The following is a 12,697-nucleotide window of genomic DNA, read 5'->3' on the forward strand; positions in this document are numbered from 1 at the left end:
ATAGGAAGCCTTTTCTGCCACCGAGGAGCAGTGCTTGGGCAAAAGCCCGGCGCTGCCGCAGCACCTGCTGGAGCAGTGCGGCTTTGCCATTGCTCCATTCCGTTTCACTCCTGGGAGCTAGAATTGGAGTTTCCCGGGTTTTTGTCTCGATGGCATTTTGTGGCGCTTAGCAGTTCAGAATTAGAAGTCTTAAAAAAGACCGCGGAGCAGAGAGGTGCCCCCGCCAGCCGCTTGTTGCCTCTCCTCAGGTGGACACACGCTTGCAGAACGGCTTTGCCCCGGGGATGAAGCTGGAGGTGGCTGTGCGGACGGAGCCGGAGGCCTACTGGGTGGCCACCGTCATCACGACCTGTGAGCAGCTGCTGCTGCTGCGCTACGACGGCTATGGCGAGGACCGGCGCGCCGACTTCTGGTGCGACATCAGGAAGGCTGGCCTCTACCCCATCGGCTGGTGTGAGCAGAACAAGAAGACCCTGGAAGCCCCGGAAGGTAATGAGGTTCTTGTGAAGCAGGCACAGGGTGGGCCCTGTCACAGGCTTACCCAGCTTCCTCAGGGTGAGTTTGAAGACATTAAATAGGGAATAACGCATGCATTGCTCTCCTGCTGTTTTCTTCTCCATCTTCTTTTTTTTTTAAAGATTTATTTATTTACTTGAGAGGCAGAATTACAGACAGAAGGAGAGACAGAGATCTTTCATGCACTGGTTCCCTCCCCAGTTGGCAGCAGTGGTCGGAGCTGCACCAATCCAAAGCCAGAAGCCAGGAGCTCCTATGAGGGGGCCATCAGGACTTGTGCTATCTTCTACTGCTTTCCCAGGCCATAACAGAGAGCTGGATTGGAAGTGGAGTGGCTGGGACTTGAACCAGTGCCCATATGTGATGCCGGCACTGCAGTATGTTGGCATTCAGTTTTCATGCCGGCCCCTGTCTGAGACGGTGTCTCGGGCTGCCTTGGTTTTCCATGACTGAGAGTTTGGAAGGTCTAACCAGTTCTCCCAGTGCTGTTCCTTTGCCCACTTCTTCTGCTGGCCCAGGGTCCAGTCTAGGGTCACATTGCCTTTAGTTGTCATGTCTCTTTAGTTTTCTTAATCTTTCTCTTTATAATTAAAAAATATTTTTATTTACTTGACAAGAGCAGAGACAGAGAGACAGGCAGAGGGGTATCTACCATGTCCTGGTTCACTCTCCAAATGACTGCAACATTTAGGCCTGGGTCAAGCCAACGCTGGGAACCAGAAACTCAATCTCTGTCCCATGTGGTGGCAGGGACCCAAGCATTTGAATCGTGCCCTGCTGCCTCCCAGGTGCACATCAGCAGGAAGCTGGGATCAGGAGCGGAGCTGTGACGTGAACCCAGGCACTACAAAGCAGGGTGCAGGTGTTCTAAGCAGCATCTTAGCTCTGTGCCAAACGCCTACCCCTTATTGTCTTTCTTGGTGTCGACCTTAAAAAATTAATTATTTGAAATGCAGAGGGACAGAGAGAGCGCATCTGTCCACTGATTCACTCCCCAAATGTCCACAGCAACTGGGGCTAAGCCAGGCCAAGTAGCAGATAAAAACCTTTCTAAATGCAAAAGATAGATTTAAAAGTGTGTGAATAGGATAGGTCCCATAGTCAAAGACTGCAGGCACACAAATGATTTATCAGCAGGACAGAATTGAGGCCATACTTACTGATGATATCAGTCAGCAATGTTAATAATGGATTTACTCTTCTATTGAAAATTAAAAACAGCAGGGCGCTGGCACTGTGGTGTAGTAGGCTGAACTTCCACCTGCGGCACTGGCATCCCTCTATGGGTGCCAGTTTGAGTCCCAGTTGCTTCACTTCCAAACCAGATCCCTGCTAATGGCCTGAGAAAGCCATGGAAGATGACTCAAATGCTTGGGTCCCTGCACCCGTGTGGGAGACCCCGAAGAAGCTCCAGGCTTTGGATCATTCCAGCTGCAGCCATTGCAGCCATTTGGAGAGTGAACCAGAGGATGGAACGCCTGTCTGTTTCTCCCTCTCTGTCTGTAACTCTGCCTCTCAAATAAATAAATAAATAAATAGATATTTAAAAGAAAATTCATGTTCCCTTACACAGCAGAGCTGTTTCTATCTCATGTACAGGACACATACTTAAACAGGGAGATCATAGGGGACTTAAAAAGGCCAGCGCCACGGCTCACTAGGCTAATCCTCCGCCTGCGGCGCTGGCACTCTGGGTTCTAGTCCCGGTTGGAGCGCCGGTTTCTGTCCCAGTTGCTCCTCTTCCAGTCCAGCTCTCTGCTGTGGCCCGGGAGTGCAGTGGAGGATGGCCCAAGTGCTTGGGCCCTGCACCCCATGGGAGACCAGGAGGAAGCACCTGGCTCCTGGCTTTGGATCGGCGCCGGCGCAGCGTGCTGGCCGTGGCAGCCATTTGGGGGCTGAACCAACGGAAGGAAGACCTTTCTGTCTGTCTCTCTCTCTCTCACTGTCTAACTCTGCCTGTCAAAAAATAAATAAGTAAATAAATAAATATAAATAAAAGGATGGGCAAAGATATATAGACAAACACAAATAGAAGAGAAACTGAAGTCTCAGTGTGTGTACCTGGGCAAGGTGGAGATCAGATTGGAAAGTGTTACAGGATGTGGTGGGTGCTTTATAGCCATCTGAGCGTTCTGAGGTGGAGAGGAAGCAGGTACCCTCGAGTCCATCCACAGGGTGTGAATGGAAGTAGGATTTTAGCATGATAGAAAGGAAGTGTAACTTAGATGAGCCCAAGTAAGAATGCTTTCAAGTCTGTATTGGAAGTATCCTGATGTGATTTACCTCTTGGAAAAGGAGAGCAGCAAAAGAAATACATTGTTCTAGACAAGGCAAAGGTGTCAAAACGCTAACCCAGTAGCAGTGAGCACCTCAGCACCCCAGTTCTGCTGTCTGAATACTTTTTACTGAAATGAATTGGGACTCCTTGGAAAGTAACATTCCTGGACTGGGGCAGAACATCTCGTCATGTCGGTGACCAGCTAGCAGTGCCAGTGACCAGTGACTGATGTCCTGTCCAGCCGGGAGAGCCCTGCTGCAGTCAGAAATGGATGTTTGCGTGTCCCTAGTTTGTTTGTTATAACGGTCTAAGTACTTTATTTACTTTACATCTACTGGTTCACTCCCCAGATGTCTGCACCATAAGGTCTGGAGCTGATGGAAGCCAAGAGCCAGAAACTCACTCTGGGTCTTTCATATGTGCGGTGGGAGCCCCATTATTTGAGCCATCACCAGCTGCCTCATTAGCAGGAAGCTGACATTGGAGTGGGGCTGAGGCTTGAACCCCGGGCACTCTGATACGAGATGCAAGCATCCCGAGCAGTGTCTTACCCACTGCGCCATTCATCTGCCTCTGATTATGTTCACGGCTGTTAAATGTGAGGCGTGAATAGAGAATGAAGCATATATCATGCCTTTTGCTTGTAAACTCTACTTCAGAGTAATCAAGTAGTTGATGAAGACAGATTTTCCTCTATAGAAGTATTTCAGTTAGTAAAAGAAGAAACAGGGGCTGGCACTGTAGCAGGTAAAGCTGCCACCTTAAATGCCAGGATCCCAGGTGGATGCTAGTTTGTGTCCATGTTGCTGCACTTCCTATCCAGCTCCCTGCTAGTGGCCTGGGAAGAGCAGTGGAAGATGACCCAAGTGTTCGGGGCCCTGCCAAGTGAAGCTCTTGGCTTCTGGCTTTGGCCTGGCTCAGCCCTGACCATAGGGGCCATCTGGGGAATGAACCAGCAGATGGAAAAGCTTTTGTCTCTGCCTGTCCCTCTCTCTGTAACTCTTTCAAATAAATAAATAAATCTTTGAAAAAAAAAAAAAGCAACAACAATGATGGAATTACCATTTTGAACCTCTGATGAATCAGTGCATGTCTGTAGTGACCACTGTAATGTGCTAATGCCACAGGGAGAGACACCTAGCCCTCTCTGCCCCCTAATGGAAGGCAGAACTCCATGGGGAAGCATTTGTGTCCTCCCCACCGCTCCAGAAATGGTCAAATCTGAATTTGGAGGATGGTTTGTGGTATAGCGGGCAAACCTGCCACCTGCAGCACCGGCATCCCATATGGGCACCAGTTTGTACCCCAGCTGCTCCACTTCTGATCCGGCTCCCTGCTAATGGCCCAGGAAAGCAGCAGAGGATGGCCCAGGAGCTTGGGGCCCTGCCACTCACGTAGGAGACCAAGGAGAAGCTCCTGACTCTGGCCTGGCTCAGCCCTGACTTGTGGCCATCTGGGAAGTGAGCCAGGAGACAGAAGATGTACTTACTGGATTTAATCAGACCTCTGGTTCTGCATACTGACTTACAGAAAATACATGGAACAACTAGTTACCACAAGCAGCCAACCCATGAAACCAGGCTCTGCCAACCTTTATAAGAGAAAAAGAGCATCTCAAATACGCTGTAGAAGAGAGTTGGGGGAGGGGAAAGGAGAGGAGAAGGACCCTGTAAAGTAAAAGAAGTTTGGGAGTTGTTATTAACCATTTGCAATGTGGTAGGTCTTATCTGGGGATCCTGATTTGATCAAACATTGAAAAAACCATTCATGAGACCATTGAGGAAGTTTGAATATAGACCGAATATTTGATATTAAGGAATTTCTTTTAAGGCATGATGTTTTTATGGGTATGTAGAAAATTAATGTTCTTTTAGAAATACACCGACATACACATGGCTAAAACACTACGGTAACTGGGATTGGCCCCAGGTGGCCCTTGATGGGGTAGGGGTGGGGGGTGTGGGTACAGGCCCAAGCTAGCGGATGATCAGCCAGGGCCCAGCAGGTGAGTGTCCTGTGGTCCCTGTTGAAGCTGCCTGACCACACAGAGGGTGTTACAGCAGCATCAGCCAGGTTGAGCCTATAGGTTGTAGTTTGTCATCTCCAGGGCTGGGCGGACCAGATGGACCCTGAGGTGGCTATGGCTGACGCTGTATTCATTACATGATTGTCTCTACTTTTTAAGCATGTTTTAAAATTTGTATTAAAAGAAAGGAAATTAAGGACCTCTTGGATAAAATTATACTGATACAGATTTGGACTTTTTTTTTTTTTTTTTTTGTACACAACTCTTAATAAACTAACTAGAACATAGAGAAGGGTGTTTTTATTTTGTTTGATCTTTTCAGGCTCTCAGGGCAGCAATACCTGGGGCTCTCAGATCCTCACATGGTGAATGCGCCTCCGCAGCATTGCTGCTGCCTGGTTTCTCTGGGGCCCGCGACTGGCGTTGTCCTAATTTGTCATTTATTCCCTCCCCGGCGCAGGCATCAGGGACAAAGTGTCGGACTGGGCCGAGTTCCTGCGGCAGACCCTGGTGGGGGCGCGCAGCCCTCCTGCACCTCTGCTGGACGGCGTGAGTAGTGTTTCCCTGTGGACGCCGGTGTACTCCCCGAGGGGTCTGAGGGCGCCTGCTGATTGCCCACTCAGAAGCACATGAGCATTATTGTCAGAGATGCAGGCACAGGCGCTGGGGAGGGGTGGACTTGCCCTGCGTTTGCTCGGTGCCTGACGGTTTTCCGTCTGGAAATTGAGGCCATTGGGGGCTTTCCCTCTGGAACTGAGCTCAGCCCGGCTGACTCGAGAGCTTTTGCTCAGAAGTCATGGGACCTGCCCTGCTCACAGCAGTCCTGTGAGGTTTGTGCAGCTTTTGAGCTCGTTAGTGAATATGGACGTCTTGGTTTTGTGAAATGGATTTACTGGTTTCAACATTTCTGTATTATTTCTTGTGACTTTCTTTCATATCAGTAGCAGACTTTGTGCTGTTCGTGAGATGTGGTCTGTGAATGTTCCCATTTCTCTGCATACTTGCCAGTGCTTGTCCTCTTTCTGGTCGTCGCTGTCCTAGTGGGTGCAAAGTGATGCCTCATTCTGATTTGAATTTTCCTAATAGCTAATGATGGTGGGCATCTTTTTATGTGCTTTTTGGCCATTCATGTGTATTTTTGGGAGATACACTTTTACCTGTTGTTAAAAAGGTTTGTTCTTTACTGGAAAGGCAGAGTGACGCAGAGATTGACCAGTCATCCACCAGCTGGTTCATTGCCCAGATGGCTGCAGTGGCCAGGGTGGTTCCAGGCTGGAGCCAGGAACTCCATCTAAGTCTCCCACTTGGCAGATCCTTGGGCCATCATCCAGTGTTTTCCCAGGCATATGAACAGGGAGCTGGCTTGGAAGCTACAGACCGGCACTCTGATAGGAGAAGCCTGCATAAAGAGGGCCCCAGTGCCGGTCCTGCTTTAGCCATTGTGAAGTTGGACTGTCTTTTTATTTTGAATTTTAAGAGTTATTTATGCTTTTTGGATATAATTACAGATGAGATTTATGATTTGCAAATATTTCTTCCCATTCTATGGGTTGTCTTTTTTATCATTTGTAGCATAAATTTTTTTTATTTTTATGTAGTTCAATTTATCTTTTTTTCTTTTGTTGCTTGTGTTTTTGATATTATATAAAAGAAGGCTTTGCTTAACCTAGGGTAAGATGGAGTAGCTCTTATATTTTCTTCTAAGGGCTTCATGGTTTTAGCTCTTACATTTAATTCTGTGATCCATTCACATTCCTTTGTAAGTATTGATTGGTGATTTTAATCAGTCTGTTTCAAGCTGTTCTTTTTCTTTCTTTTTTTTTTAATTTTATTTTATTATTTATATCAAAGTCAGAGTTACACAGAGAGACAAGGAGAGGCAGAGAGAGAGGTCTTCCATCCGCTGGTTCACTACGCAATTGGCCGCAACGGCCAGAGCTGGGCCCATCCAAAGCCAGGATCCAGGAGCTTCTTCCAGGTCTCCCATGCAGGTGCAGAGGCCCAATCACTTGGGCCATCTTCAGCTGCTTTCCCAAGCCTTAGCAGAGAGCTGGATTGAAAGTGGAGCAGCCAAGACTCGAACCAGCGCCCATATGGGATGCTGGCACTGCAGGCGGCGGCTTTACCCGCTTCGCCACGGTGCCGGCCCCTCTTATTGTAAGGCCTGGCTGGGGCCTGGGGCCTGGAACATGCCCCACACTCAGTCTAGCATGAATGGACAAGCTCCGGAACAAGTTACTGGGTGCTCCGCTCTGCAGTACCTCTGCTGTGGTACCTGCAGCCAGGATGTGTGCCTCCATTTGTCTCATGTGCTTTTTTTTTTTTTTTTTTTTTTTTTTTTGACAGGCAGAGTGGACAGTGAGAGAGAGAGACAGAGAGAAAGGTCTTCCTTTGCCATTGGTTCACCCTCCAATGGCCGCCGCTGCTGGCGTGCTGCGGCCGGCGCACCGCGCTGATCCGATGGCAGGAGCCAGGTACTTATCCTGGTCTCCCATGGGGTGCAGGGCCGAAGGATGTGGGCCATCCTCCACTGCACTCCCTGGCCACAGCAGAGAGCTGGCCTGGAAGAGGAGCAACCGGGACAGAATCCGGCGCCCCAACCGGGACTAGAACCCGGTGTGCCGGCGCCACAAGGCAGAGGATTAGCCAAGTGAGCCGCGGCGCCGGCCTCTCATGTGTTCTTTTTGTGTCTGATTCTGTAAGTGTCGCAGCACAGCCCCTGCTGGAAAACACATCAGGTTGAATAATGAGAAACGATTAAGTGATAACTGTGGAGTGACTGTTTTTTCATTCTGTGTTGTGGTTTTTAATATCTACCCAGACAGTGAGAGTACAAAGTTTCCTTCAGTGTAATCTGAAGTTCTTACTGTGCTCATTAGAACATTGTTGTGAAATGAGTAAAAAAAAAAAAAAAAAAAAAAAAAAACAGAAAAACTGAAATGCTAGTAGTAGGTAGGTGGATAAATTATTTCCCATTTCCACTAGGATACCATGAAACAGTTTACAAGACAAGGAACATTTATATCAGCCGTAATAGAAAGAGTGCTATGATAATGATGATGTATCAAGTGAAAAACAGTATACAGTTTTCAAAAAAAACGGGCGAGAAGCAGAGGGACAGACTGGTGGAGCATGTAGACTTGGCAGGAAAAGAGCCTGCTCCGTGGAGTTTTTGTGATTCTTTGTTACACGGGGGATGTGGGGAACTCTGACTTTTGTCATGTTTGATTTTTTTCTGTATGGTTGATTGTATTTACTTTTATAATCAGAGATAAAGTAATGATGATATTTTGAAGTTTCTTACTAAATGGAGCTAAAATAGTCCTGGTGATAAAAAGCTGTTAGAATAATTTTATTGCGTTAGGTAAAGGTAGATTTTCTGTAAGATAAATATCTTAATGTCACTTATAAATAATGCTATTAGAAGATTGTATAATAGGAGATAATTCAGTGTAATTGGCTTTTTTAAATTATTATTCGTTTTTAGAAAGCTTTTATTTAATGAATACAAATTTCATAGGTACAGCTTTAGGAATATAGTGGTGTCATTGGCTTTGGGTAGGTTAGTTTGAGGTCATTTAGAACTAGGCTGGTTTGAGATTATTTAGGACTTGACTTTAAAAAATATTATGTTTATCTTAATTCTCCATTTTGCTGTTTGACCCCAGCTCCGTAATGGCAGGAACCCGCTAGATCTCATTGCCCCCGGGTCCCGGCTGGAGTGCCAGGCTTTCCGCGACTCTCTCAGCACCTGGATCGTGACTGTGGCGGAGAACATTGGGGGCAGGCTGAGGCTGCGCTACGAGGGGCTGGAGGGTTCTGGCGATTTTGAACACTGGCTGTATTACCTGGACCCCTTCCTTCATCACGTTGGCTGGGCCGCTCAGCAGGGCTATGAGCTGCAGCCCCCATCAGGTGAAGAGTGATGCTTTGCTGGTACCTGCAGAGCAGCGCTGTATCGTCATTAACAGCTGTGGGGCTGAGAAGGGCGCTGTGCTCTGTATTCTGAAAGCTTCTGTTCGTTCACGTAGTACATTGCAAAAAGTGTATGTGGAGTTGTTAAATTAAGCTCCTGTTTTCCCTTTAATTTTATTGCTTCTATAATTTCCCACACATATTGATATACCTCAAAGATTTTGGCCCAACCTCTGCTGACCTCTTACCAAAATAAAGTCAGAATCCTCTGGGCAGCATCGGATAGGTATGTGTGGCAACTCGGGTTCACAGCCAGTTGCTGATTGGAAAGAAATACTAGGAACACTGAAGCAAGTCTCTGTGTAAAGGAGTTTGTGTTCATGGCGACGTGCCCACATGGCGTGTGGGGACGGTGGGCGTCCCATGGCCGTCCTGGGAACATCTTGTCGCTGTTTCCACACAACTTGACTGTCCGGGCCTTGAGCGGGGCAGGCCGAGCTCTGAGGGGGAATGTGGCGGAAGAGGAAGGCTTGAGCCTGTCCTGGTCCCCATGGAAATAGCTGACTGTGGGGAATATGCTTATGGGGGTGCTTAGGTTTCTGTTCATCTGAAGTTTGTCTTCTTGCCTCACCAAAGCCATCAGACATCTGAAAAATGAAGATGAATGGCGAGATATTTTGGCCAAAGTGAAAGAGGAGGAAGAAGAGCCACTGCCATCATACCTGTTTAAGGTAGACAGTGGAAGCATGTGAGGATGGGTCTTAGCGGCCGAGCAGAGCACTGTGGGGATGTGGGGTGCACACAGAGCCCCGTGGAGTTGGGAGAGTGCAGGGCTGGAGTCGCGGCCGCCCTGGCCTTCTGTGAACAGCGCCAGGCTTTCTTCTCCACTTCTCTCAAAGCTGTCTGGATCTTTTCTTTTCCGCTCTTGTGGTCCTGCTATAAAATGAGTTTAGGTAAAATCAGTTCCTGTTCCGAGTGCAGAATAGCAGGACCGCATTCGCTGTCCTGTGCTTCCAGGGGGAGGAGTTACAGGGCTTGCCAGCAGCTGGGCGGCGCCAGTGCTTTGAGTACTTACAGGAGGACTCAGCCATGTGTGAGTGTAAAAGTAATACAAAAATTATTTTTATTCTCTTTTGGTGTTTGTATTTCAGGACAAACCAATTATTGACGTTCATACATTCTCTGTAAATATGAAATTGGAAGCTGTGGACCCTTCGTCTCCTTTTGGGATCTCTCCTGCGACCGTTGTTAAGGTAAAATGCAGCCACAATGTTGGTAGGATCCCTGTCTGGGTGACTGGTTTGGAAAATCGGTACATGCTTTAGGGAAGGCCTAATGTTTATGACTAGAGAGAGTTTTAAGAAGTTTTATTTACTTTATTTGAAAGGGAGACAGACATGTACCCCATCCACTGGTTCACTTCCCAAATGCCTGCAACAGCCAGCAGTAAGACAGGCTGAAGCAGGTGCCAGGAACTCAGTTCCAGTCTCCTATGTGGGTGACAGTCACCCAAGAACCTGAGCCACCCCAGCTGCTTTCCAGGAGGCAGGAATTGGGAGCAGAGCTGGGACTCTAACCCAGGCACTCTGGTCTGGAGTGAGGACGTCACAGGTGGCTTCTTAACAAAGAGAGAGACATGTGCCACCGCTATGCAGGGACCACGGGGTCTGTGATGTACGGCAGTGTTGTTGGTGTCCAGCTGGGTGCAGGCTTGATGGAAAGAGGGGGTGCATGGGGAGGGGGCAGTTAGTGCCATAAGATCTGGAAGTAGGGGGCTCCAGCTGTGCAGTCCAGTCTTTGGGAGACTGACAAAAGTCAGACTCTTGTTCTGAGTAACTGCAAGAACTGAACAGGTTAGCAGGGTACAGTTAATCATTAACTACAGCCAAGGGAGAGAAACCCATTTTCTGAAAGTGGAACCCAGAATGGAACAAGACTACAGGAATAGTCATTTGAATGCTGCATCATGTGACCTGTTGAGATTTAAGTTTTCCTTGTTGTGGGAGATTATTCTCTGAGCAGAGGGCATCTGACCCTGCAGGTCGGGTCTGAAGGCCCCATCTGGAGTCTGGAGAACTGTGGGAGGTTCGTAAACTCTTCTTCTTCTTAAACAGTTATTTCACTCTTTGAAAGGCAGAGTTATAGCAAGAGAGTGGAAGATTACGAGAGAGGAAAAGAGAAGGAGGGAGAGGAAGCGGGGGAGGGGGTGGGGGGTGGGGAGAAATAGCCATATCTTACATCTGCTGGTTCATGGCTGCAACAGCCAGGGCAGGGTCAGGCTGAAGCCAGGAGCTTGGAGCTTTATCCAAGTCTCTCACATGAGTTGCAGGGTCCCAGGCACTGGGGTTGTCTTCTGCTGCTTTGCCAGGTGCATGAGCTGAGAGCTGGATAGGAAGTAGAACAGCTGGGACTCAAACTGGCACCCGTATGAGATGCTGGCATTGCAGGTGACGGCTTAACCCGCTGTGCCATAGCATCAGTCTGATAAACTCTTCTTTTTAAGGAAGAGAAACTAGGTTAGGACCTGAAAAACTAACATACCAGCATCTTTCAAGTTCATGGAAAATAGAATTAAAAGATAAGTTTATTTTGGTTCTAAAAATTGTTGAGCTCAGGGGTGGGCATTTGGCCTGGTGGTTAAGCTGCTGGTAGGGCTGCCTGCATCCTGTTGGTGTGCCTGGGTTTGAGTCATGGCGTCCTGCAGGTGTGCACCCTGGGAGGATCAAGTGATGCCTCAGGTGATTGAGTCCCTGCCACTCATGTGGGAGATCCAAGTGTCTGTGGCTTGGCCTAGTCCTGGCTGTTGCAAGTATCTGGATGTTAAACCAGAGGGTGGGAGCTCTCTTTCTCTCTGTCCCTGAAATAATTTTAATTGATTATTTTTAAAATCTTGAAATTATACATATGCAGGATCTTTAGCCAGTTCATTAAAAATGCTTATTATGAGAAAATGTATGTATGCATCTCAGTTTTTTTTCACCAAAAGTTTTTTAAAAAGGAGATTTATTTATTTGAATGGCAGAGTGATAGGAAAAGTGAGAGTAAGAGCGAGAGCACACGTGTGAGATCCTCCACCTACTGCTTCACACCTCAAATGGCTACAGGAGCTGGGGCTGATCCTAGCTGAATCCAGGAGCCAGAGACTCCATGCTGGTCTCTCTCAGGGATAGCAGGTGCCCAAGTACTTGGGCCATTTTACCTCTGCCTTCCCAGGCACATTAGTAGGAAGCTGAATTGGAAGCAGAGGAATTGGAACTCAAACTGTTACTCCAATATGTGACACCAGCATTGCAGGCCAGGGCTTAACCTGCTGCACTGCAACCCTGGTCCCTAAACTTATCTTTTAAACCCATTTTGCTTGAATGTGTTGAAGTACCCTTAAACTGGTATAGTTGACTCTACTAAGCTTAAACTAAATTCTGTTTGGAGCTCCTTGGGTTTGAATCTGTGAAATGCAGTTGATAAAATTAGCCAGGAGTTTGGGACTCCCATCTGGGTCTCCCATGTGGCAGGGACGAGGTAGTTGAGTCAGCATCCACTGGTTGCACACGAGCAGGAAGCTGGATCAAAAGCAGAGTGGCTGTGCTTTGAATCAGGCACTCTCATATGGGATGTGGCATCCCAAGCAGCTACAGAAGCTGCTGTACCAAATGCCCATGATGAAAAGCATGGAATGAAAATAATGCCTCAGGCTGGCATTGTTGTACAGTGGGTTAAGCTGCTGCCTGGGACACTGGCTTCCCATATCAGTGCTGGTTCAAGTCCCAGCAGCTCCACTTCGCATGCAGCTCCCTGCTAAGGCACCTGGGAAAAGCAGCAGAAGATGGCCCAAGTCCCTGTGCCCCTTCCATCCACATGGGAGATTTGGATGGAATTCAGGGTCCTGGCTTTACCCTAGCCCAGCCCTGGGCCATTGCAGCTATTTGAGGAGTGAACCAGCAAGGGAAGATTTCTCTTTCTCT

General features: G+C 47.9%; 1 protein-coding gene across 5 annotated transcripts in view; it reads left to right on the forward strand.

Annotated features, from left to right (window-relative positions):
• The window catches only part of SFMBT1 (Scm like with four mbt domains 1), a 159,340-nt gene that overhangs the window by 119,087 nt on the left and 27,556 nt on the right, over positions 1-12,697 (forward strand). For all 5 annotated transcript variants that reach the window (XM_051851534.2, XM_051851533.2, XM_008260804.4 and 2 more), the window contains exons 4-8: positions 249-489; positions 5,281-5,369; positions 8,489-8,735; positions 9,372-9,466; positions 9,887-9,988. In XM_051851534.2, the coding sequence (XP_051707494.1) occupies positions 249-489; positions 5,281-5,369; positions 8,489-8,735; positions 9,372-9,466; positions 9,887-9,988 (774 nt within the window). The remainder of the gene's footprint in view (positions 1-248; positions 490-5,280; positions 5,370-8,488; positions 8,736-9,371; positions 9,467-9,886; positions 9,989-12,697) is intronic.

Source organism: Oryctolagus cuniculus, chromosome 10 (assembly GCF_964237555.1).
Source record: "Oryctolagus cuniculus chromosome 10, mOryCun1.1, whole genome shotgun sequence".
In the NCBI taxonomy this organism is placed as follows: Eukaryota; Metazoa; Chordata; class Mammalia; order Lagomorpha; family Leporidae; genus Oryctolagus; species Oryctolagus cuniculus.